General features: G+C 52.1%; 1 protein-coding gene across 3 annotated transcripts in view; it reads left to right on the top strand.

Moving 5' to 3' along the window:
* CACNA1D (calcium voltage-gated channel subunit alpha1 D) overlaps positions 1-23281 on the top strand; it is a 296037-nt gene that overhangs the window by 269012 nt on the left and 3744 nt on the right. For 2 of the 3 annotated variants that reach the window (XM_034998637.1, XM_034998638.1), the window contains 7 exons: positions 1746-1876; positions 14937-15053; positions 15737-16104; positions 16790-16816; positions 18364-18513; positions 18823-18986; positions 21735-21856. In XM_034998637.1, the coding sequence (XP_034854528.1) occupies positions 1746-1876; positions 14937-15053; positions 15737-16104; positions 16790-16816; positions 18364-18513; positions 18823-18986; positions 21735-21856 (1079 nt within the window). The remainder of the gene's footprint in view (positions 1-1745; positions 1877-14936; positions 15054-15736; positions 16105-16789; positions 16817-18363; positions 18514-18822; positions 18987-21734; positions 21857-23281) is intronic. The other variant, XM_034998639.1, reaches the window with a different exon arrangement.

Genomic DNA, 23281 nt, shown 5'->3' with positions numbered 1-23281 from the left:
GCCAGAGCTGGGCAGTCCCTGAGTGGGCGGTGTGGAGGAAGAGGAGAGCCCACGTTTGGGAGGCCTACTGCCCTGGGCTCACATCCCAACTCAACCGGCCAGGGCAGGTCATTCAACCCCGCTGCATCTGTTGAGGGGAAAGCCATCCCACCATCTCAGAGCTGTTTGTGAAGAGGCCATGACACCCACATGGAGTTCCTCTGGGAACATGGATGCCCAAGAATAGAGGTAGCTAGAAGGTATATACCAGATGTACCCTGGGCAAAATTAGGAGCAGCTTGAGAGCAAAGTAGGAATGAAGTGTTGAGACCTAAATGGTATGTCCACCTCTCACCTCCTTGCCCATGGGCAGTGCATCATTAGGCTATTTGGACCAGCCTGAGACAGATGTGGGACATAGTTTCACATGCTACCCAAAGCCTTCGTCCCTTTGGTGGCCCTGACACCACTTCAGACTTCTTGGCTGGGGTTCGTGAGGAACACAGTGCTCTTCTCGAGGCCAGCTGCCCCAAGGCATCTTCTTACTCAGTAACACCGAGTGGTTCCTGACAGGGAAGTTTGGAGAGGTGCGTACAGCAGCCCAGCAGTATCCAGATGGGGACGCTTCCCACATGTCATGTTCCACCATCCATTTCAATGGATGGCACCATCAGCAGGCTGCCGGCTCACTGTCATCCAGCCCAGGCACTTCGGACCACCCTAGCATGGGGCCGGGTGCTTCCAGGCCTCCTCTCGGATCATGCTCACAGCACCTCTAAGAGGTGTGGCCCCATTTATAGATGAGAACACAAGCCCCTTGCCCCAGATCCGCATGCAGCTCTTGCAAGTGCAGCCTGGGTACAAGCTCAGCTGTCCCAAAGCCTGAGGGCCAGCAGCTCTTTCTTCTCCCAGCCTCTACAACTTCTGGGGCCCTAAGCTTCTTGCCCAGGGGCCACTGCAGATCTGGGGGCGAGCACCCCAGGGAGAGCAGGTCTGGTGGAGGCCCCTGGGCAAACACATCGTGGTTTACCATGAGACAGCCAGAGCCTCTATTCTGCCTCATGCATCACCTTTAAAATGCTCAGCGGAGTTCCAGTGCCCCAGCGGTACATGCTGGAGTTGTTCCGAACAAAGCAGAAGTAAGCTCAACTTCGAGGTTAGTTGGAGCTGTCGCTTGCAGTGCCAAAAATAAGCAGTTCTGGATTACAAACAGAGAAATGGCATATGGAGGCTATTGCAACAGAATCACGGGGGCACGTGAAAATCTGGGTTTGCAGCCACTTTCCTGAACCTTCCTCCTCTTCCGAGCTTGTCTGTCACTTTCTGAGGTCTCTGTCTTTATCTCAAAGCATCAGGATTTGGATGGTTAATTGCCTTGGTGTTCATGGTAATTACACATGCAAATCTCTATGCGCAGGGGTGAAAATAGGACCCAGGAAGTCTTTTTTTGTTTCGTAATTTTTATTTTCAGTAAATAACCAAGACAGCACTCCATAGTGTTACTAATACGCTGCTCTAATAAACTCATGACAAATACCGTTTTCTGCAATTTTGAGTATCAGTTCATGGGACTGACTCTAATTTTGAGCCTTAACTGCTTTGCAAAACCTTGCTTTTTGCTAGATTTAGTCTCCCGGGTCCTCAGCCCAGAGCTCAATGCCCTGGGCGCTGTCCCGCCCCGCCCCAGCCCTGGCCCCCAGCGAGAGTTGAGGCTCCTGGTGCAAATGTGCTGATTCGGGAGAGCTCTGTCTGGTCTCTCCGTTTAGATGATGAGGTAACCGTGGGGAAGTTCTATGCCACTTTCCTGATACAGGACTACTTTAGGAAATTCAAGAAACGGAAAGAACAAGGCCTGGTGGGAAAATACCCTGCGAAGAACACCACCATTGCCCTACAGGTGAATTGTCCTTTTGTTTTCTTCTCTTTTCACTAACCATTTTACAAGCTTATTTGAAATACTAGAGAGCTGGCTATTCATGGTTGAGCGGTGCCACAAGGATTTTGTTTAAACTGAGATACCGCACACCCCCCAAAATGCGGACTAGCCATTTCTGGGCTATGAGGTAAGTGCCCCCCTCTCCTTGCTTTGTCTGTTGTGCCCGCACCTGCCATGGCCCGGGTGGCAGGGCCCCCAGGACAGCGGCGGAGGTACAGCCCTGGCAGGCCCCGGGGGGCCAGCGCTGGCCTTGTACCCTGTCTCCTCCCGGCTTCTCCAAAGACAGGGTCCTTAGGCAGGCACCCACCTCCCCCCAGTCCCGGGCTCGGGCCCTAGCTGCCCAGGAAACAGCTTTCCATCTGAACGCAAGTGCTTTGTTTTGTTTCTGTTTGTTTCTTACCCCACTGCTTGTTGGTTTTCAGTCCATTTCAGTAACATCCATCACCTCCTGGTGTGTGTGTGCGTGCAGATGGGTGTGTGTGTGTGCGCGTGTGTCACAGTGTGTCTGTCTCTGTGTATGTTTCCTGACAGCCGTGAGGCTTGCTGTGCAAACGCTGCTCTGTGCCCAGGCCAGCCTCTGGGCCCTCCCCCTGTGCCAGCTCTGGCTCGCCCCAGGCTCCTGGAGTGTGGGCGCGGCTTACAGGAACCTCTGGTTCCAGCCAGGGTCCATGCATTCAAGGATGTAGAACTCTAGGTAAGCCCAGATCTCTGGCACGGGAAGCAGGTGTGTGGAGGAAGGGGGTCACTGTGAAGCTTGCAGGAGGAGGGGCCACGAAGGGAAGTTTGTGAGCGAGCACTGGCAACAGAGAAAGCAGGGTGAAGAGGGAATGAGATGTTAAGAACCAGCAAAAGGGAACTACAGAGGTTGGCAAGCTGCAGAAACACCTGTCCAAACTAACCAAAGCCCCATCGTCTCTGCTACCCACGTGCCTGAAGTCCATCACGAGTAAGATAGAGTTTTTTCCTGTTCATTTGTTTACTTTAAAATGACTTTTATGTCCCTGTTATCATCACGAGTCTTACATTGGGCCATGTAGGGTATTAGCAGGGTTCAGTGTGGCATAGTCCTTCACTTTTTTCTGGAGAGAAACGCCCAGTGTTGTTTTGTGTTCCAAGCAATGGTGCAGTGAAGGGAGGGCTTATCTGTGAGCTTGCTGCGAGAGAGGACATAAACGTGAATGGCCATGAGTGAGGGCAGATGGGTGCATATGCAGATGGTGGGGTAGTAGATGTCCTTCGTGAGGACACCTCTGCTCTGCCCAGACAGCTGCAGAGCCAGGGGAAGCAAGGATGCTCAATCCAGCTGAAGACGATTTCCGATCTTTATTTCTCTGATCACCTGTCCTAAAGGTGGCTCAGTGAACCACAGGCTCAGTCCAGTAGTCCATTGCTGTCTCAGGTTGTGGAATTTGTGAGTAAAACTTTCCCCTCTGGCCCCTCCAGTCTGCAAAAGGGAAAGCCCTCCTCCCGACCACCACTCACAAGTAGCCTTAGAAAGATGAAAGCAAACTGAAAAGATGTGTTTGCAAGTCTGAACAGGTCTGTGGTCCATAGATTATTGGGGGCAGCGTGGCCAAGTTGGGTGCAAGGAGAAGGGGTGATGAATGCACTTCTGAAGGCGCTTCCCTAAAGCGGTCCTGGGCCTGGAGGACTAGACTGGCTGGATTTGGGAGTGTCACGGTCCCCTCCCCCTGCAGGGAACTGCCTGCTATTCTGGGATTCTAGGTGGTGGGGTCCATAGCACTTGATGACTTTTCTTGAGGGGGAAACATACTCTCTCATGGATGGCTATGTCATAACTTCCAGTAACCAAGTTAGCTCTGTGTTAGGAGACCCTTCTGTTTTCTGGGGAAGGCGTGCATGATGACCGCATGAGTAGAGTTCTCCCTTCCCTGAATTCCCAAGACTTCCCAGTCAGATGGCTTCAGTTCCTGCTCTAGTGGCTAGATACAGTGTTTTGATGTTTTAAAACCTGAAAAACAACACATGGCTAAATAATTATCACATTTCATGGATGGGCTTCCCCGAGTCTTTTTAAGTTGCAGTTTCAAATGGTGCTAAAGCTACATTTATAAGTCATGGGGTAAAAGACCAACACATTGCATTACAATAATGTTTTTCTCCTAAACATTTTTCATTTTGTTGTTTGTAGAAAGAGTTTCATTTCCTTGGTGAAATTAAACATTTCCTGTTAGATGATGATACCAGTGCATCTTTACCTGGTTCTGTTGGGAGTTGAGGCTATGACTATAATTTATGTTGAGTACACAGCCTAGAAGATTAAGTTGTGTTCATAATCTTGACTGATAAATTCTGAAAGTGTATTGGATTCTGAAGCAAACATTAAAAATAGAAAATTCTGGTCTCCTTGAAGGATAATTCTAATTACATTTTTGGCCTCCTCTGTTCTAGAAGTGGCTTTAAATGTGATTTGTCACTCTACATTTAATGAGCATGAGGAGGCGCTTCCTTTCTGTGTGATGAAATACTCTGTGATGATACAGCAGTTAGGGACACGGGGTTGAATGGCAGTGGCACCCACAGTGTCACTAGGACAAGTACAAGGACGTGCAAGGAAGCCCCCGATGTGGGCACAGCCTGCTGAGAAGTGGGATGAGTGGCTTCCTCCCACGCCGGGTGTGCCACGTGGCTGACAGACGGCTTGCCCATGGGAGGTCGAGTGTGAGCGCAGAAGTACAACGTAGGCATGTGCGTGCTTGTGCTGCGTAGAGTGCAATCTGTCTGAGCGGGATCAGAACAGGTCCGCGTTCTCTGCTCCCCGTGGAATGGTTCTCAAGGGCACACAGATGCACTGGGGTTTCCAACCCTGGGGGCTCCATCTGGTCTCCCTCTTTTCAGACCCACTGCAGTGTCCCCTTCTACATGAAGGGGATCCTTGTGTCGGGAGGAGCTCGGCACCCGGTGTCCTCTGGCCTCTGCGGTCTGAATGAGTGTGCAGTTTCCATCTATCCATCCATCTTCATTAAAGCCAGCCTTCTCTCCAACCTTCTCCAGAGGGTCGGAGAGAAGCTGCATCAGGCTGCCTTTTTGTTTTCCTCACCACCCGCCCCCCTCCCCATGTGCCATATCCACTTCAGTTTGACTCCACATTTGCTCTCCCCTCCATTACTGCTACATTGAGTGACCTGCAAGTTTCTGCCAAGAGCAAGTCAATAAAGGAACACAGCCTTGCAGCCTTGAAAATGCTCAGTCCCCTTCCCATCAAACAGCAGTGCCCCATCAGACCTTCCAGATGCAAGATGCAGACATGAATTAGCCCAGTGTCTCATGGATAAAGGGGGAAAAAAAAAAGATCCCAAAGTGGGAAAAGTTTTGTTCATTTCTTTCAACATTCAAGGATTCTCTTTATGCCAAAGATACTCTGGTGAAATCCGAGGAGACTCTATCCCCCAGTTGTTCCAGATGGGAGTCTGATTATCTTTAATGACAGGAAGACTTTAGAGGGATAGTCTTTTTCTCACCTGTTCTGAGGTTGGGTTTAAGGAGGAAACCATTCTTTCCAGCTGGTAAAGAGTTAGGTGGTTAGGTTTTCTGTGAAAGCCTGCACCCCAGCCAACAGTTGGTGATGTAGGTGCTCGAGTGGAAGGGTGGGTGGTATAAAGAATCCAGCGACTCTTAGTCCCGGATGTGCCCTGATGCGGCCACCTCGGGGAGGCCCAGTGCAGGAGAGGAAGACATGCTCCACAGGCATTTAATCCGTGGAGTAGCGGACACCTGTTACTTAGTTACCTTAGTTTAAAAAGTAGCAAGATATTTTTCTTTTTTTTAAAAAAGCATGAGTCCATTTAAAGCCATAAAAAAAGGCTTTTTCTTTTCTTTTCTTTTTTAATCTAAGACGAGAACAGATGCTAACAGATGAGATTTCACTGGCTGATTCATTTGTTTCAGATGCTTGAACGGATGCTTTAGAATTTTCTGCCTGAGCTACAGCACCAAGCTCGTTAGTCGGAAGGCGTTTGTGGCTAAGGCCTTGAAAGGGAAAAGTCTCAAGTGGGCTTATTTCTACTGAAACAGCATTTCGGGAGAAATGCAGGAAAAAGCAAACCCAAGGCCCCAGGGAGACCCCTTCCAAGCAAAGCACTCCTCCAGAAGGCGGAAGCAGGGTGTGGCTCATCTGCAGAGCCATGGCCTCCTGTCGCGGATGCTGCTCCCGGTGGTTCTTTTTCATGGAAGGGAACGTGCAAAAGGCTTAACAGTTTTCCCTTCCAAGCAGAGACTCAGAGAAAGGGAAAGAGAGAGAGAGAGCAAAGGAGGGGGGCAGCCGCCCCACAGAGAAATGAAATGAACACAACTTCCTGACGCTGGCCAGTAAAAAAATACCATAATAAAAAGATGAAGCAGACCTGTCTAAGGTGGGCAGCTGACTTTGTTCCAAAGTCCTGCATCCCTAGTTGGCCCGAACTCCCAAAGACTGGCAGGCCCCTCGGCACTGAGCTGACAGAGTTTCTTTTATATGCTAGTCCGCCATGACCTCCTGACCCTCCAGCCCCCACTCTCTGCAGTGACCCAGTTGAGAATGCAGTGGGAAGTGGGCAGGCCAGGAAGCTCAGACACCATTTAAACTAACACATACACCTGCATGCCAAAACCAGTCCAGGTAACACCTCAGGTTCCATCTTAACGTGTCCACGGGAAATACCACCACACCCAAACCTCATCCAACATTGTCCGTCTTTAATTCGTGCTCAAAGCCAGTCTGGGGATGCCTCTTTGGAAGCAGTGTGGTCTAGTTTCAAGGACACTGGGAGTCAGGGAACCTGGGTTCTAGTCTAGCTCCAGCGTTCACTTGCTGCGTGACCTTGGGCAAGACACTTAACCTCTCTGTGCCTCAGTTTCCCCCATCTGTAAAATGGGGGCAATAATGTCGACCTACCTCACAGGGCTGTTGTGAGGAATAGCTAAGTGATTGTAAAGCACTTTGAACGTATAATTGCTTATTATTAAGACTACAACAATAATAATATCATATGCCTGTTTACTACCGGAACTTTAAGAAATTCTTGTTTTTCTTTGATCTCTGTTCTGTTCTGTACTGTAGTTATTCACCAAGGAAGAGAATTCCACCCCTTTTAAGGAGATCTGGGAAATGTATAAAGATGTACACAGGGGTACCTCTGCAGGTTGTGTTTTCACGATCTTACAAATTGTAGACGTTTGCCCGAGAAGTTGCTTCACGAGGGAGTCTGAAATTCTCAGTAGTTGAGGAGCTTGTACATCCAGTGCTGAACCCAAGATACCCAGAGGAGCCAACTAGAGTTTTAAGATCAGTATTCAAAAGTAACTGTAGTGTGAAAACTTGAAGTTTCTGAAGTGTTTAGAGAAAAGAAGTGTTTACAAGCCCCTTTGGCCTGCCCTCGTCGGTGCAGACCGGAGGCTTTGCGCGTGTGTGCGTGTGTGTGCATGCGTGCGTGCGTGTGTGAGGGGGCAGGTGGAATGCAGCGGAGACAGCCAGCAAGCATGTGGGGAGGCCCTGTTCCTGGCTGGGCTCATTCAAGAGCAGGCCAAGTGGGAAAGTGGCATCCACCATGGGGAAGAGCAGCATTAGTGGAAGTCCTGCAGGCCCATCTGGGGCACAGGTGGCAGGGTCCCTCTCAGCCCTGAGGTCTGTTCCAGTGATGTCTTTTCCACTGTGCCCTTTGGCCCCAGGGGCTCATGTTACCAGTGATCTGGCCTGTCTGCACTGAAGTGGATTCCCTGGCCTCACTTATGGAAACAGGCCCGGCCCCTGATTCTGCTGCCAGTGTGGAGACTGCTATAAGTCTAGGAGCTCATGGTGGGTTTTATGGATTCTCACAGCAGAGTCCATGGGGCCCAAGAGCGGGTCTGACTTCACACAGCACCCAGGGCAGTGGTGTGCAGGGTGGGGTTGAAAGCTGGCCAGCACACTCTGGTGTGGCCACACCCTTGTGAAGATGAAGCTTCTCTGTACATGCTATTTTAACAGCTGGGGCCCCCTTGCTGACATCCAGCCCCTCTCCAGATCCCTCTGTGATCCAGCAACTAAAAGGCTAATGCCTGGTGTACCAGGGGCCTCTGGAATCTTGCTCTGGTCTGAAGGCCCACTCTGCCCTGATCAGGTAGTGCCTGGGATGCACCACTTATTAAGAGTTTGGTGTATCATGCCTGCAAAGGAGACTGGTCAGCCCCATGGGCATAGGTGTGGAGCTAATTCACCATCAGATGAATGATCCCTCTGTTTCTGACCCACCCTGATGTCAAGTTTCTTAAACAATGAAGGGCGGTATGTGCTTCCCCCTGTCTCAGAGGGCCAGGGTGACCAGCTGACTTCTAGATGGAGTCTCCACAGGGTAAAGTCTCGGCAGAACAGCCCCAAGCAATGGGCATGGCAGGTGTTTCCATATGCTTTTCTGCAGTCCTTCCATATAAGAAACAACTGGAAAACGGTGAACGTTCTGGATGGAATTAGGGAATGGTTTCAATGAAATGAGAGACTCTGGCCCCGTAGGGGCCTGGCTGTGTTGCTGAGTGACGGTGCTAGCCATGGCTGCTAGCCAAGGGCAGTTTATGGAAACAGCCAAAAGTCATGAGGTCTGCCTCTGACTTCAACTCAAAAGGGAAACAAAGCTTCCCAGAAACTTGGCGTACGGTCAGACTGCAGACACCTCTGTCCTTTCTCTTAAAACCTTGCCAGAAGAGTATAGCTTTGAGTGTGGAAAAGTTGTAAGAGACAACTCAAGTTTATTACCTGAGAATCTTCACAGACTCAGCAAACTTGGTACCCAACACCAGAATCCATGGTGCTAGACTCTTACGCTCCTATATGGAAGACACGATGCAGGCCGGTATCCATCGTAGGGAAACAGATGTAGGGTTGGACACCAGGCTCTTCATAATTACACGTTGTCCTTACAGTGTGGTGTGACCCAACCTAAATTCACAGGATTGTTGGGTACAGGATTCTCTACTTTTTCTGAAAGGCAGGAGATCTTTTTCCTCTGACAATAATAATGATTATTTTCAAAAGCCTTCAAGAAGATATAGAATTACTGAAAAGAAGTTAAGGCAGGTTATATTATGTAGTAGCAGAAGATCTTAATTATTGTGGTGTGTTATTGAATAATACCAACCTAATGACTTCATTAGCCCTAATGTGTCAGTTTTCCACGAGAAGGAACTTGCTAACACCTACTGACAGTTCCAATGTTGGGTAGGTACCTGTGTAAATTCATTCTCCATGGCATACCTCAGACCTAAGAGAGGTGGCTATTTGGGGTAATGGGAGGGTATGTCATTCTAAGCCACGGTGAAGGCAACCCATTAACAAGTGCCAAAGGCTAGCTCAGAGAAGCCAGAGGAAGGACATTTCTTCCGTAAGTAGAGAAAGTCAGCAGAATCCCAGGAATCGTAGATGAGGTGAAGGGGCCAGTGCCTGAGGAAAGGTTGGTGCTGCCCGTCTGGGGCTGAGTTATCAGCTGTTCTCAATCTTCAGGGTCTCTTTTATGTTCTTAAAAATAATTGAGGACCCTTGTATATCAGTATTTACATTAGAAATTAAAACTGAGAAATTTTTAAAATACAGAATATACACGTACAAAGATAGCAGAGAGGTGACATCCTCACATGTCATGGAACCTTTGAAGAACCCCACTGTGCTCTGAGAGAATGCATGTATAAGGCAAAGAAGATACTAGTATTGTGCAAATTACAGTCCCCTCGTGGGCCCCTGGAAGTGTCCCCGGGCCATGCTTTGAGAACTGCTACTCTAGGGAAATGATCCCATATCCCCGCTAAAGGAAAAGGGTGCTGGAGCCTTTTTATGATCTCCCTGGTGAGGGAGCCTCCTGCGTTGAGCACTGTCCCCACCAGAACTTTTCTGTCCTCCCCGGTGCCACGCCAGTCCCAACCCACTCACCTAGACACAGAGCTGCCTGTGCCCTCTATGCCCAGCGAAGTTCAGACTGAGAGTGGAACCCCACATCTCACTGCCTGTGCTGATCTGGAGGAATGGGGGTCTGAGTTAGTGTGTGACAGACCGTGTTTTAAAGATCACCACTCCTCAGAGCGGCCCAGCCGAGACAAGGATGTGTGATCACTGGTCATTTCCATGTGGCCTTAGTGATACAAGAGCTCTGCTAAGTTAGTTGGAAGAAGGTTAAACTTGAGTGGGGTCACAGTCATTAAGTGAGCACACAATTCAGACTTGATCCCAGCCCTCTTTCCCATAGACTCAACAACTTTGTCTTGGTGGTGGCCTGGGTGAGGCCAGCAGGGCCTCATGGGAACCACAGGCCTGGGGACCTGAGTCATAGCTGAGCCTTCGCTAGGTAGGGCAGGCCACTCAACCAAATGGGGATAATCCTGGCCTTCCGGGATGTAGTGGGGTAAAGGTTGGGAGATTGTTATGACAGCTACAGAGATGCTAACAGACTAGAGCTCCTGATTTAAGGTATCTGCTGAGCTTAAATTGAAGTAATACTCTGTTATCAGGAAACTCGCAGGAATTTCAGATTCTGGTGTTAAACTTCAGCCAAGAATAGAGGTTGCTCAGAGAGCTCTGTGAGATTGTTCACAGGGAAATGTCATAGGTCCCTTTAGGTAATTTTAAGAAAGCCTTCCTTAACCTTTCGAAGTGGTGGGAAATTGATGTGTGTTGCTGAGCGCAGCCCCAAGAGGAACTTCTGTGGTGACATTACAGCTGACTTTTCAGTGAGGGTCAGAATCCCCGTGGGTGGCCCACGGAGTGCCGTGCTCATGATTCTCACCCTGGATGCATGACTCAAGAACTGTGCGTAATGGACACAAAGCTACACTGTCACATTTTCCCTGGAGGAAAAGGAGGACAAAAGAAGGGGTGTGCCCATATGTGTTGTGTATGTGGAGGCGGTGGGGGACAGCTTGTAGATGGGCTGGTTTATTCTCTAAGAGCTAAACCTCCAGTTCGTTCTTCTGATGGAGCTAGTTCGGAAACCGTGCCCTCTGATTGGGTAGGGCTGAATCCCACGAAAGGGTTCACCAGCACTTGCCCTTCAGGAGATGAGTGTGCAAGGCCAGGCCTGGCTGAGCGAAGCCCGTGATGAAGAGCAGGCTCTGCCGGACAGGGGCTCGCTGGCTGGAGTCTGAAAGCCTGGCACTCACATCCAGAGATGAATGGCCTGGCCGGGTCCGACTGGAGACTCACATCTCTTATCTCCACTGTTACAGTGTAGGTTCAGGAGGGGTTCTGGCCTTTGTCTGGGCTTGCTGTGCCGCTGAGAGCCGGCAGCTCCTGGTGGGTCTCACGGAGCTAGCTTAGGAAGGCGACGAGGGCAGGATCTCTCACACACCCAGGTAGGAAAATCTGACCCTAAGAGTGGGCAAGAGAAAGGAAGGTAAACGAATGTTCCTATTTGATGTTCAAATACCATATTTTTATGCTATTGCTTCAGAGATACTTAGATTTTGTAGTTTGGTTTTTGTTTTTGTTTTTGTTTTTTTTGGTGACTTAATTATCTATGGAGTAAATATCTACAAAATTCCAATTAAATGGTGTCTAAAATTTAAAGCAGCAGTCTGCAGGCAAAGCGCCAACATTTCTTTTTTTAAAAGATATTTATGATACCATCTAGCATTTAAAAATCAACCAGAAACTAGGCTTGATTCTGTTTAATATTTTATATGATTGGACATCTTAAAAATGTTTCTATTTTATAACAATTCTGTGTTTATTCAAAACCATAATTCTACTGTGATGTTAATGGAATGACTTTATACGGCTTTAATTATGTTGGTTTAAGTGCTAATGACCAAGTTTCAAATTAAAGTAGTACTTTGCCGATAGAGGTAGACACCGATATGAAAAATGAAAGAACAGCTCATTTTACTGATTGTAAAGTGTTTATTTCAAGGGAAAAGAATGTTCTTTTTCTTAGGACTGTGGAAAAAAGTAATTTTTCCAAGAGTTTAAGATAGTTTTCTGGGATCAGAACTCATGCCTATGGAAATTTTGGAGCAGACTAAGCTACCTTTTAGCTTGATGTGTGTGCTAGAAAAATTTCATTATCATGTTTTGTGATATGTAATAAATTCAGGGTGCTGTGTTTAAGCTTCATTTCAGTTCAAGCTTGGGAACCTCTGTTTCCCGCCTTCCCAGACCTGGCAGACAACCCACCCCAGGCACCACCCCCCCCCGCCCCCCCCCCCCCCCCCCCCCCCCCCCCCGCCGGTAGACACCCCACCCCTGGTACCCCCCGGCAGATACCCCACTCCTGGCACCCTCACCTGGCAGACACCCTACCCCTGCCACCACCCCTCGGCATGCCCCATCCCCCCTGCGTCCTTCCCCAGATCCCATGTGAAAGAGTCAGGTCAATCCCGGACTTTTAGAAGATGTGTTTCTTCCTGCGTGGTGTGAGCAAAACGTAACCATGATTTCTAAACCTCTGCTTTCATGTCGAGGAAGAGTGATGCTTTTTATCCTCCTCTAATGTCTCTTTAATAAATATGTTGTCATTATTTGTCCTCAGAAGGGGCCTCTTGAGCCACCTCTCAGTTTTCTCCATGATTTATGTTGCAAACAAATTCTCTGTCCTGTGTCTGTTCACCACACTCTCCTGATCTTGTGTACCATCGAAGACCTGCTGGAGACCATTTTTGTTTTTCTTATGCAATTATGTTATATGTGTATTTCAGTGAAATGTCAACCCGCCAACAGTGGATGATGTTAAAAATTATCCAAATAAATAGTTTTCTATTTCTTTTAATCAGACCTAGTCCAAATTGTTGAATGACAGTGAATAGGATTATCTGTTGTTTTTTTTTTTTTTTTCAAACTCAGGGGTATTCCAAGCCCGTGGTGCCTCGTGAGATGGGCTCATATATATAATTTACCTGGGGGTGTTGACTTAGTGCTTTGTCACCTATGTTTATCTTATAGACACGACAGCAGGTGTCTCAAACCTGGTCTTTGATTTGGGAGCCTCAGATCTGCCTTTCCTCCAGTGATCCAAAACCAGACAATGAAATCCTGGCTTAGCTAATCTTCCCTTGATGACTGTGCTCTGGGAAACACTGAACGAATGAGCTGCAGGCTGTTCAACGCTGCTGGGCTGGACCTTCCTGCACAGGCCCGCAGCTCTGGGTGAAAAAGCTCTCCCCCACTGGACATTAGCGTCGCCTTCTCGATGTTTCCAAGAGAATGGCAAGTGGGTCCGCGTCTAAGCCAGACGATTCCCCTGGCTCAGATGTGCCAGACTTGGGGATCCTGAGCGAGGGAAAGCGTGTGTGTGCACCTACATGAGTGTGTATGTGTATGCTTGTGCGCGTGCAGCTCGTGCCTGTGGTCAGAGGGACAGGAGAGTGAGAGGTAGCCTCACTGACCATACCACGAACTATTCTGGGTTTGGTGGCAGGACACGTGTGTCTTTCCCCAACGAGACCACAGCATTCCTCGCCAGGAACCTGAGAGCTCTGAATCCAGGCAGCTCTTGCACACCCACAATTCATGAAATAGAAAGACACCCCCCGCCCCCAGCCCTGCTCCTCTATTCAGAGAATGGATCATATCAGACCTAGCCTGGTATACCATTTTTAACAGCATTGTCTCCTATGGAGGAGGAGGCTGTTTTCACAGGAGCTTCTTAGGAACTTCCCGTAGGACTTTACTTTCTAAATTACCATCACTACCACTGGCTTCTGCAGAAGACCAGTTGTGAGCATTCCCACACCAGGGGGGCCAGCCTTGTGGGACCTGGCCAGACCGTGGCCACTATCCCCACCAGCCCCTCCCCTCCCAACTCCCTGCTGCTGGGGGTTGTGGAGGAAGGGCCAGGAAGTGGTCCCCTCCCCTGATGCCCCACCTCTAAGCCCAGTTGTTCCCTGCTGACCACCGTGATGTAGTGTGCAGATCAGCCCTGTGCAGCCAGGACTCAGACAGTCTCCGCTGTGGCAGAAGGACTGCCAGCAAATGAGAGGGTCCTGCCCAAATATAGGACAGGGGGCACTTAGGCCTGGTGGCAGGGAGGAAATGCCTCTTTGAGATGCCAGTCTTTTTGTGGAAAAGGATGAAGTGGCTATACCGTTCCTATTAGTCTTTAAGTCAGCATGCTGTTTTTCTTCAAATTGTCAGAACAGAACTTTCTCAGAGCCAGCAACTCATCCCTCCACATGTATAGCAGAATCATCTCTGGTGTTTCCTTAACAAAGCTGGGAACAACAGAAGGGCGTCTCCCAGGCCCTGTTCCAGTGGAACCCAGGGCCCAGTGTAAGGAAAGCCAACCGTGAGGGCCTTAGGCAAAGGACTGTGTCTGTGAGGGGCCAGGAGGGGTCACCTGGTGGGTCCCACACAGCCTCCAGAGGCTGGTGAGCCCTTTTCAATGTGTTGTGGTCTTCAAGAGGATGATCCAGCTGTTGGCAAGCTCTTGGCCTGACCCTCCAGGGCACCACGGATGGCCACGGAGGCTGGCGCTGCACAGCGGCCCGGGTCTGTGTGCGTGTCGACCCATTCCGTCATGGTCCTGAATGTGCTGGTGATTGCAGTGTGTGCACCTGTCACTCCCTCGTTCCCATGGCTTTCTTGCAGAACCAGTGGCCCCGCTGGCTGCTTGGTCAGCTTGCCCCCTCATACCCGTACTTAGGTCATGGCCAGTGAGTCCTGGCCACCCTCCCCATCGAGTGGCTGGGTTGTGCTCCTGGGCCTCTCTGGGGCTCTAGGAGAGGACTCTGCAGGCCCTCCTTCTGTAGACTGTCATTTGGATGCAGGCATGTGCTCTTGGCCATGGCAGACACTGTTCCCTGACAGTTGGGCTATGTGAGAAGGAAGTGACTGGGTCGGAGGCCTTGAGCACCCTAGTCTAGAACCGTCTGGAACTCCTGACCACACCCTTCAACCCCGGGGCTTCAGGGACCCTTCAGTTACATTCACACGGGTAGTCACTCCCATGGGTTGCCCTTTGGAGAAAGCTTCCCTCGCCACAGCTGAATCAGGCAGGAGCAGAGCCAGGACCCAGGCCGGGCCCAGCGCACCCATATTGTCTAATCCGTTTTGCCATTTTTGTTGATCTAGGCAGGATTAAGGACACTGCATGACATTGGGCCAGAAATCCGGCGTGCTATATCATGTGATTTGCAAGATGACGAGCCGGAGGAAACAAAACGAGAAGAAGAAGAAGATGTATTCAAAGTAATTATTCCACGCCTAGCTACACACTGGCCACTTGGAGATAGCGGGGCAGGACTTCAGTTTGGGCAGTCGGTGATCCACAAAAGAACCTGGAGAATGCACGCCAGCACCCGGGCCTAGAGGGGCTCACGGACCATGCTCTCCCCACAGCAGACCTTCGGCACCTCCTCTAGGGCCAGGCCTGCTCCTGCCCTGAGCTGGCCCCTCTGTCCCACGCTGGCCACTTCAGAGGAGCCTGGCCACAGCTGCTTGGCCAGTGTGGCTGAGCCTCCTGAGTCCCGCTAGCAGCTGCCCACCTGTGTTACCCCCTTCTTCCCTGGGCTGGCCCTCAGCACCCCTAGCCCAGAGAGCATGCCTCCTGTCCAGCCTCAACTGCTGGGGGCTGCCAGTCAGCCTTGCTGGGTATAAGTCACCTCAACTTGGATCGACGTGAAGAGCACACTCGTGTGACAGCCAAGAGCTTGCTTCCCAGCTCAGGGATCGGTAACCTTCCTCATTTCAGGGGGACCAGCTGCCACACAGACACATCCGCCCTGATCTGTGAGACACTCAGATTGTTTTTACAGGGATCCTACGGAGCTTACCTAGAATTTGTGTTTCGTGTAGAAAAAAATTACCTAACAAAGCTAGCCTGCATCAAATACTTGTTAAATTACCTGGTGTTGTCTCCCATTATTTTGCAGAGAAATGGTGCCCTGCTTGGAAACCATGTCAATCATGTTAATAGTGATAGGAGAGACCCCCTTCAGCAGACCAATACCACCCACCGTCCCCTGCATGTCCAAAGGCCTTCAGTTCCACCTGCAAGTGATACTGAGAGACCGCTGTTTCCTCCAGCAGGAAATTCGGGGTGTCATAGCCATCATAACCATAATTCCATAGGAAAGCAAGCTCCCAGCTCAACAAATGCCAATCTCAATAATGCCAATATGTCCAAAGCTGCCCCTGGAAAGCGGCCCAGCATGGGGAACCTTGAGCATATGTCTGAAAATGGGCATCCCTCCTCCCACAAGCATGACCGGGAGCCTCCAAGAAGGTCCAGTATTAAAAGGTAACCTTTAAAATGTGTTTGCACTTGGTGACGTAGTGTCTGCGCAAGGCGCTGCTTTCTCCCCAGTGCTCTGGCACACACGGGAGATGCTCAGGAGGCCCTGACCCTCGAACCCGTGAGTGCCGTGAGCTCATGGCCTCATCAGGCACTAGCCAGTGACGAACCCAAAGGATAAAGGGCCACCAGCCATCCTGTGTCCTGCCAAAGGGGATGCCCCTTCAAATGGCAGCAGTTGCTGTGAACTCTGCCTTCCCCAGTGGTGCCAACATACTTTGGGACAGAGGTTGGCAACGTTTGTAAAGGGCCAGATGGTAAATATTTTAGGCTTTGGGCACCATACAGGCTCCATTGCAGTGACCGAGCTCTGCTCTTGTAGAGAGAAAGCAGTCATAGACTGTTTAAATGCATGAGTGTGGCTGTGTCCCAGTAAACCTTTATGGACACTGCAATGTGAGCTTCACGTGGTCCCACATGGTGTAATATTTTTCTTCCTTTGAGTTTTTTGCACTCCTTTAAAAGCGTAAGAACTGTTCATAGCTCATGGACAGTATATGGCCCGTAAACCATAGTTTGCTGACCTCTGCTCTAGGAACTAGCCTGATAATCTGCATTTTAAATTTTATTGGAAATACTTAACTTTTATCTTCTCCCTCCCTCCCTCCCATGTTATGCCTTTCCTGGATAGAACCCGCTATTATGAAACTTACATTAGGTATGTGCTCATTGCCTGTGTTTGTGTGTTAAATACTCTGTGTTGTGAGTGTGACCAGCTGGCCTCTCAGTGCTGGGAGGGATGAGAACTTCCTTTCAGGCAGCAACCTCATAGGATAGTGGAGCTTGGGGCTATGGGCTCCAGAGGCAGAGGTGGTTGCTTCTTTCTTCCCTCCTTCCCTTCCTTCGTTTCCTTCCTCCTTTCCTTCCCATCCCCTCCTCTCTCTCTCTCTCTCTCTCTTTCTTTCTCTCTTTTTTTTTAAGATTTATTTTAGAGAGAGAGAGCACGTGCAAGCGGCGGGTAGGGGCAGAGGGAAAGGGAGAGAAACTCAAGGAGGTTCTTTGTTGAGCACAGAGCCCGACGCAGGGGCGCGATCTCATGACCCTGAGATCATGACCTGAGCTGAAACCAAGAGTCAGATGCTCAACCAACGGTGCCACCCAGGCGCGCTAGTAGTTGTTTCTTTCTAAGCAAAGGAGCTTTTAGGTCCATATGTGCATAGACTGTGTCATCCTCCAAGGACTAGTATTCCCACGCCAGTGTGCCCATGGGCTAGCCCCTGCAGGCACACCCCGTGACCGCCGTGTGGGGAGAGCCCACTGTGCGCTCCCGGGCGCCTGGCCCTGGGAGGCCGGTGCTACCTGCCTCTGCTGGCTGGGTTCACGCCTCTTGTGGGGGCTTCATAAAAGCATGGCCCCAACCTCCTGAAGACCAGGGACCGGGTCTTCTCCTTGGTCTCCCCTGCAGCCCTCAACATATGTGCAGTGTATCCTGCTCCGTATTTGCTGACCCGGGTTGTATGGTCAGCGGGATGATCATTTTGTTGGGGACAGAGAGGCTGGGTCTCCTAGTTTAATTATATCAAGTGCAACCTGCTGCTCAGGAGCAACTTGAGAGAATGAAGAACTTGGAGGGAGCACTGTCCTCTCTTTGGAGAGAGTCGATGTAACAGAGCCTGGCTGGCTTTCCTGAGAACTGAGGCCAGGATAGCAGCTTTCAGGGAGATAGCACAACAGTCTTGCCATGTGGGTAGGGCCGTCTTTGAAAACTTGGCAGGTGTCATGCATGTGAGTCTCCCCGGGGACACCATATCCCAAACTCTTGTCACCTTTTCCTGGGTCAGAGGTAGTGGGAAACTGGTCAGGGAGCCTCTTTGTTCCAGAGCCTAAAGTACACGGGCCAGAGGAGGAAGGAGCAAGGATCAGAGCAGGTGGCCTGGGAGCCCAGCGTATTCTCCCTGGGACTGCCGATCACTGCAGGCCTCTAGGTCCATTTCCTTGTTCTGTTCCACCAAATGACACCCACTCCTTTGGCTCCATGGCCCCTGAGCATGGTGGTTTGGCACCAGCATTGTGCAAGGTAGTGAGAGAGCGGCCCCTTCCCAGCACGCGCACATGCTCATACACACAGCTCTGCCACCAGAGGCCTGAACGGTCCAGTCCTGGGGACACCAGGGAGAAGCTGGGGGCACGTGGGCCCGGGGTGCTAGCAATGCACCGAGGCCCAGCTGGGTGCTCAGGGGCTCGGGCCCTCTCTCACCACTGTAGGTCTGACTCGAGGGATGAGCAGTTCCCCACTATCTGCCGGGAAGATCCAGAGATCCGTGGCTACTTCAGGGACTCCTGCTGCTTGGAGGAACAGGAGTATTTCAGCGGTGAGGAGGGCTTTGAGGATGCCTGCTCGCCGACCGGGGCCAGGTGAGCAGCTCTGTGGCTCTGGCTGACGTCAGGAGGCCTGGCTCTCTCCTGCCCCTCATACTCTGCGGCAAGGGCCCGCCTGTACGACACCTGGACTGCCCGAGAGGCAGGCAGAGAGACCAGCTTCTCCCAGGGCCCTGAATCTTCCATGAAGCTGAGGACTGACTGCCTGGCTCTCAGCCAGTCGGGGTGTCTAGGAAAGCTGGGGAGAGGACTGTAGCCATGGGGCTGTCTGAGCTAAGAGATAGGGCTTGTTAGCAAAGATCTCATGTGCCCCTTACGCTCTCTCCTCGCCTTTCTCACCCCCAGGCAAAACTACAGCTACTACAGCCGATACCCAGGTGGCAGCTGGGACTTCGAGCGGCCCCGAGGCTACCATCACCCCCAAGGCTTCTTGGAGGATGAGGACTCGCCTGTTTGCTATGATTCCCGGAGATCTCCAAGGAGACGCCTACTACCTCCCACCCCGACATGTGAGGCCAGATTTTTTGTTTTAGGTGAAGCCTCCCAGAGAACAGTATGCTCCTTCCCCAACCCCGGCCCCGAGGAAGTGTGACAGATGTGGTCGTGCCGTGCTAGGGACTGTCCTCCGTCCACAAGACCAGCCCCCTGGTTGGAGACCCTATCGGTATTGGCTCTTCCTTCTGGCTCATCCGTGTCCCACGTGATTGAGCTCAAACCACTTCCGGGCCATTTTGACTCTGAGCACAGAGAAAGGCAGCATGTGGTCCTAAGCGTGCTCAGTACGTGGTATCTGATGAGGGGTTTTCGTGCACATTATCGTTGCCTTGGAGCCTGGGGTTCATCATGTGGGGTAGGCACGATGTGCAGCGTGGGGTTCTCAGGCCCTCTCTGTGGACAGGGTCACTGACCCTCAGAGGGCGGAAGTGAGCAGCCCCGGTGCAGAGCTGGACCTGAGCCCAGGCCTGTCCCACCAAGCACCACCACCCCCCCGCCTCTGGGGGGCCCCTGGGGACTCTTGGTGTCCATCTCTGCCCAGTTCCCACCAGGGGCTTCCCCTCTTACCATGTTTCAGCCAGTGCCCTTGCTCACGGGGCAGGTGTTGGGTCCACGCCCCCATCCTGGGGCTGGAGGAGTCCCATCCCGCTGAGAAGAGGCAGGGGGCCAGCTGTTTCCCACCTGGTTTTCTTACGCCGGTGGCCTAAGCAGGGCTGCAGGAGATGTGGCTCACCCCCAGTGAGGGACTTGGCCTGGGGTAAGAAATGACGCCGTGACCCCTGCCAGCTCCTGGCCAGGCAGTTGGATTTTGCACATGGGGGCATTTTGGTGACGGTTAAAGAATATCCATTCCTGGTGTTTCTGAGGAATGGCGCATATTTCTGAGCAGGACTCCAGTCAGCAACCAAAAATAGCCAAGACACATTGGCTCTGAGTCCGCTGACTCTGTGTGCAGTAACCAGTCCAGCTGGGTGGTGCCTAGGGCCCTCTCCTCTCTGCTGCAGTCTCAGCCCTGCTGGGGAGTGTCATCAGACCCATTTCCATAGTTTATATTTCATTCTGCAGCCCCAAACACATGCTGCCGAACAGAGCAATTCTGAGCTCCCTGAATATGGGGCGACACGTGGGTGAGCCCGGCAGAGGCCCCCTTGTCTGTGGACTGCCCTGCCCTCTCTGGACCCTCCCTGTGCCCTACGGTGGCCACATTAATGCCCACCATTCAGAGGCACTACCCGAGTGAAGTGAGGAACCCCAGTGGGCCAGAGCAGATGCCCTCTTTATCTGTAAGGGCAAATCAATAAAACGTATTTTATTTGCTTTGCTGCCCATCGCTTCCGACCTTGGGCAGGGGAAGGTGGATGTCTTCTGCCTGTGTTCTCAGCAACAGTAGAATTCCTTTCTCTGTCAGAGTTGGTTGTCTGCACAGCAGACGAGATGATCAGGGTATCCAGGGACGGATTTTCAAAACCAAAAGGCACTACCCGAATGAGAGAGATGGTGGTTTCCTCTCCTGGCTCCGAGCCTCTGGCCCTGGCCGGCTGCCCCTAGGAGGGTCCTCAAGGGTGTGCCGACGAGGGAGGCCCCTGTGTGGTGCAGGGAGGCCAGCCTGTCCGATGAGGACAGCAGCTGTCGTGCAGCTCTCTGTGTCCCGCGGAGGCGACTCGAGGAGGAGGCGGCGGTCCAGCACACCCCATAGGGGCGCCTCAAGCCTGCGTGGCCGGGGCTGCTTGTCTGTTCTCCCCGCACTGGGCAGGGTCAGCCCAGGGCTCAGCCCAGTCTTCCCACACTTTTAGATTAGAGCGCTCACAGAACCTGGTTCCTGCCGCTCCGTGTGACTCCCAGGAGGCCTGGGCGGCTCGCCCGTTTTCCAGTACAAGAATCCGGGGGGTGGAGTTTTGCCGGGCCGTGAGAAATGCCCTGGGATCTTAGGAAGTAGAGGCTGAGGAGACCTGGCTCCTGCTTTGCAAACTGTCAGTAAGGCCCCCATGCCGTGTCTCTAGGGCCAGCACCCTCGAGGCTGGACCTGTCCCGGGGCGGGGAGCATCTGGCCTGTGCTTGGGGGCCCAGAATTCAGACCGACCTCCTGGGCCCTGTGTCCTGTGAAGCCACAAACTCGGGACCTCTTGTCATTGCTCAGCCTGTGCACGAGCCTCTGTTTTGAGTAGCTGATAATGAGACAGCCGTGTTCTCTAACATCAGAGGTGTTCTTTTCCGGTTTTGCCTTCAGGGCTAGAGAAGCTGGGTCTTCCCCAACCAAAGGATTTGCTGCTTACCTGGTTGAGCGGATAGCAAGTCACTCCCCTTAAAGCAGGTATAAGCATGGGAGCACCAGCAAGATGCCGGGGGCCCCAGAGACACATAGGATGCCTGCAGGGAGAGAAGGGGGCAGCAGCAGGTGTTTGCAGGATTCTAGAACGACGTTGTGTTCTTGACCTGAGTGCTGTGTTCCCCACAGTGTGTGTACAGGGCCAGGGGCGTCCAGTCAGAACAGGTGCCCTCTGGAGCTTTCAGCTCCGCCCCATGAGAACAGGCACTACGTTTGCAAGGAACCAACTTACACCTACTAAAAACATCCCTCAGTTGGGCAGCTTCTTCATCCTCCCGAAGGTCCAAGACCTCACTACCTAATACTTCTCCTTGGATGTGTGACTTGCTTCCTCTTGGGCCCCCCGCCGAGTGTCCAGGGGCCCACCCTGACCCCAGAGCCCCGGGGGCCCCACAGAGCCCCTGTTGCACAGCTGTCACTGTGCTTCACTTCTCAGCCCACCGGAGATCCTCCTTCAACTTCGAGTGCCTGCGCGGGCAGAGCAGCCAGGAGGACGTCCCGCCGTCCCCCGCCTTCCCCCACCGCACAGCCCTGCCTCTGCACCTGATGCAGCAACAGGTGAGCCTGCCCACCTGGCCTTGACACCACAGGCCCAAGGGGCCGCCTGTGTGGGACCCACCCTAGGGCCACTCACTTCCCTCGGGCTGCCAGCAGCAGGAGGGAAGGAGAGAACCTTCACAGACACTCTGGTTCAATCCTGGAGCAGCCCTGCCAAATAGTTACTATCACGAACCCCATTTCACAGATGAGCGAATATCAAGGAGAGGGTAGGTGACATGTCTGAGCTCACACAGGAGGTGCGTGACCGTGTTGACCTATGAATCCAAGGCTGCCAGCTTCCCAAGCTGGGCCCTCGGCCGTGGTGCACACTGTGTTCTCTCCTGGGCACTGAAGACGGGGCCTGGGACAGTCCCTGACCCAGGGAGGGGTGGCCGCTTGCCTGATCCTGAACAGTCAGTGCTGCCCTTTATCTGCTCTGAGACATGGTTCCTTCATTAAGACATGTCTGTAGAGCCCTTTGTGGGCAGGGCGCCGTGGTCACGGGTGGGTGAGCCTCTGACCCTGGGCAAGGAGAGAGTGCGGTCCAGGGAGAAGGACCCGTCCATGGTGAGGTGGCTGGACAGGAGAGAGCCCAGGGCCTGGAGGGAGGGTGGGGCTGCAGCCCCCTCACCAGGGCTTTGCCTCAAGGGCAAGAAGAGGGCACTTCTTCCTCCTGCAAAGAGCACATCAGAGATGCAGTCCACTGTGTACATGTGTCAGGGGCCGGAAGGCGTGCGGGGAGCATGCGGGGAGCACCCGGTCCGTAAACGTGCAGAGCCAGCTCACCCCCAGCTTGCTTACTGCCGGCATCCTGAGCACACGAGCACTAGCTTCCATTTCAGGTGTTCCATTCAGGTCTCTCCGCCAACTTGTCACTTTTTTGCCTTCAGTTTTTATATTAATTTTTATTCGTGTCCTGCTTTGTTGTGGAAGGACAAGGCGTGGGAAGGCCCAGCCATCAAATGCCATGAACCGAGTAGGCCTGGAAGTCTCCACGGGCACGTGCATGCGAACACCTCTCCCTCTGCTGTCCGGCCCCCACGAGGGCCAGATTTGTGTCTGCACTGCCTCCCGCGGCTGGCCCTGGCTTCTGGTTGGGTCACGGGCCTCCGTGGCGCTCCGTGCAGAGAGGGAATGCCGGGCTGGCTGCTGGGGCACAGCTGGGGGCAGGGGCAGCAGGGCTTGTGCCCAGAGCTCCAGAGCAGACCGGAGGCTGGCAAGTGTGATGAATGGCACTAGAGGAGAGAGGACTGTGTTCCTTCCGAGGGCCGGGAATGACTCGTTTGCCCCTCATGTCCTTCCATATTTAAACCGAGAGCGAACTGGGTGGTGTGTTCATACAGCCCAGGGTGAATGTCTTCCCTAATTCTCCACCACTCGGCCGCAATTTCACGAATTAGCGGCTGATGCCTCCTTAAGAACAGTCATGAGAATGCATTATGG

Source organism: Mirounga leonina, unplaced genomic scaffold (genome assembly GCF_011800145.1).
Source record: "Mirounga leonina isolate KUSES-001 unplaced genomic scaffold, KU_Mleo_1.0 Mir_94, whole genome shotgun sequence".
Taxonomy (NCBI): Eukaryota; Metazoa; Chordata; class Mammalia; order Carnivora; family Phocidae; genus Mirounga; species Mirounga leonina.
Note: the sequence above shows the minus strand (reverse complement) of the source record. Positions and strands in the feature narration are given on the sequence as shown.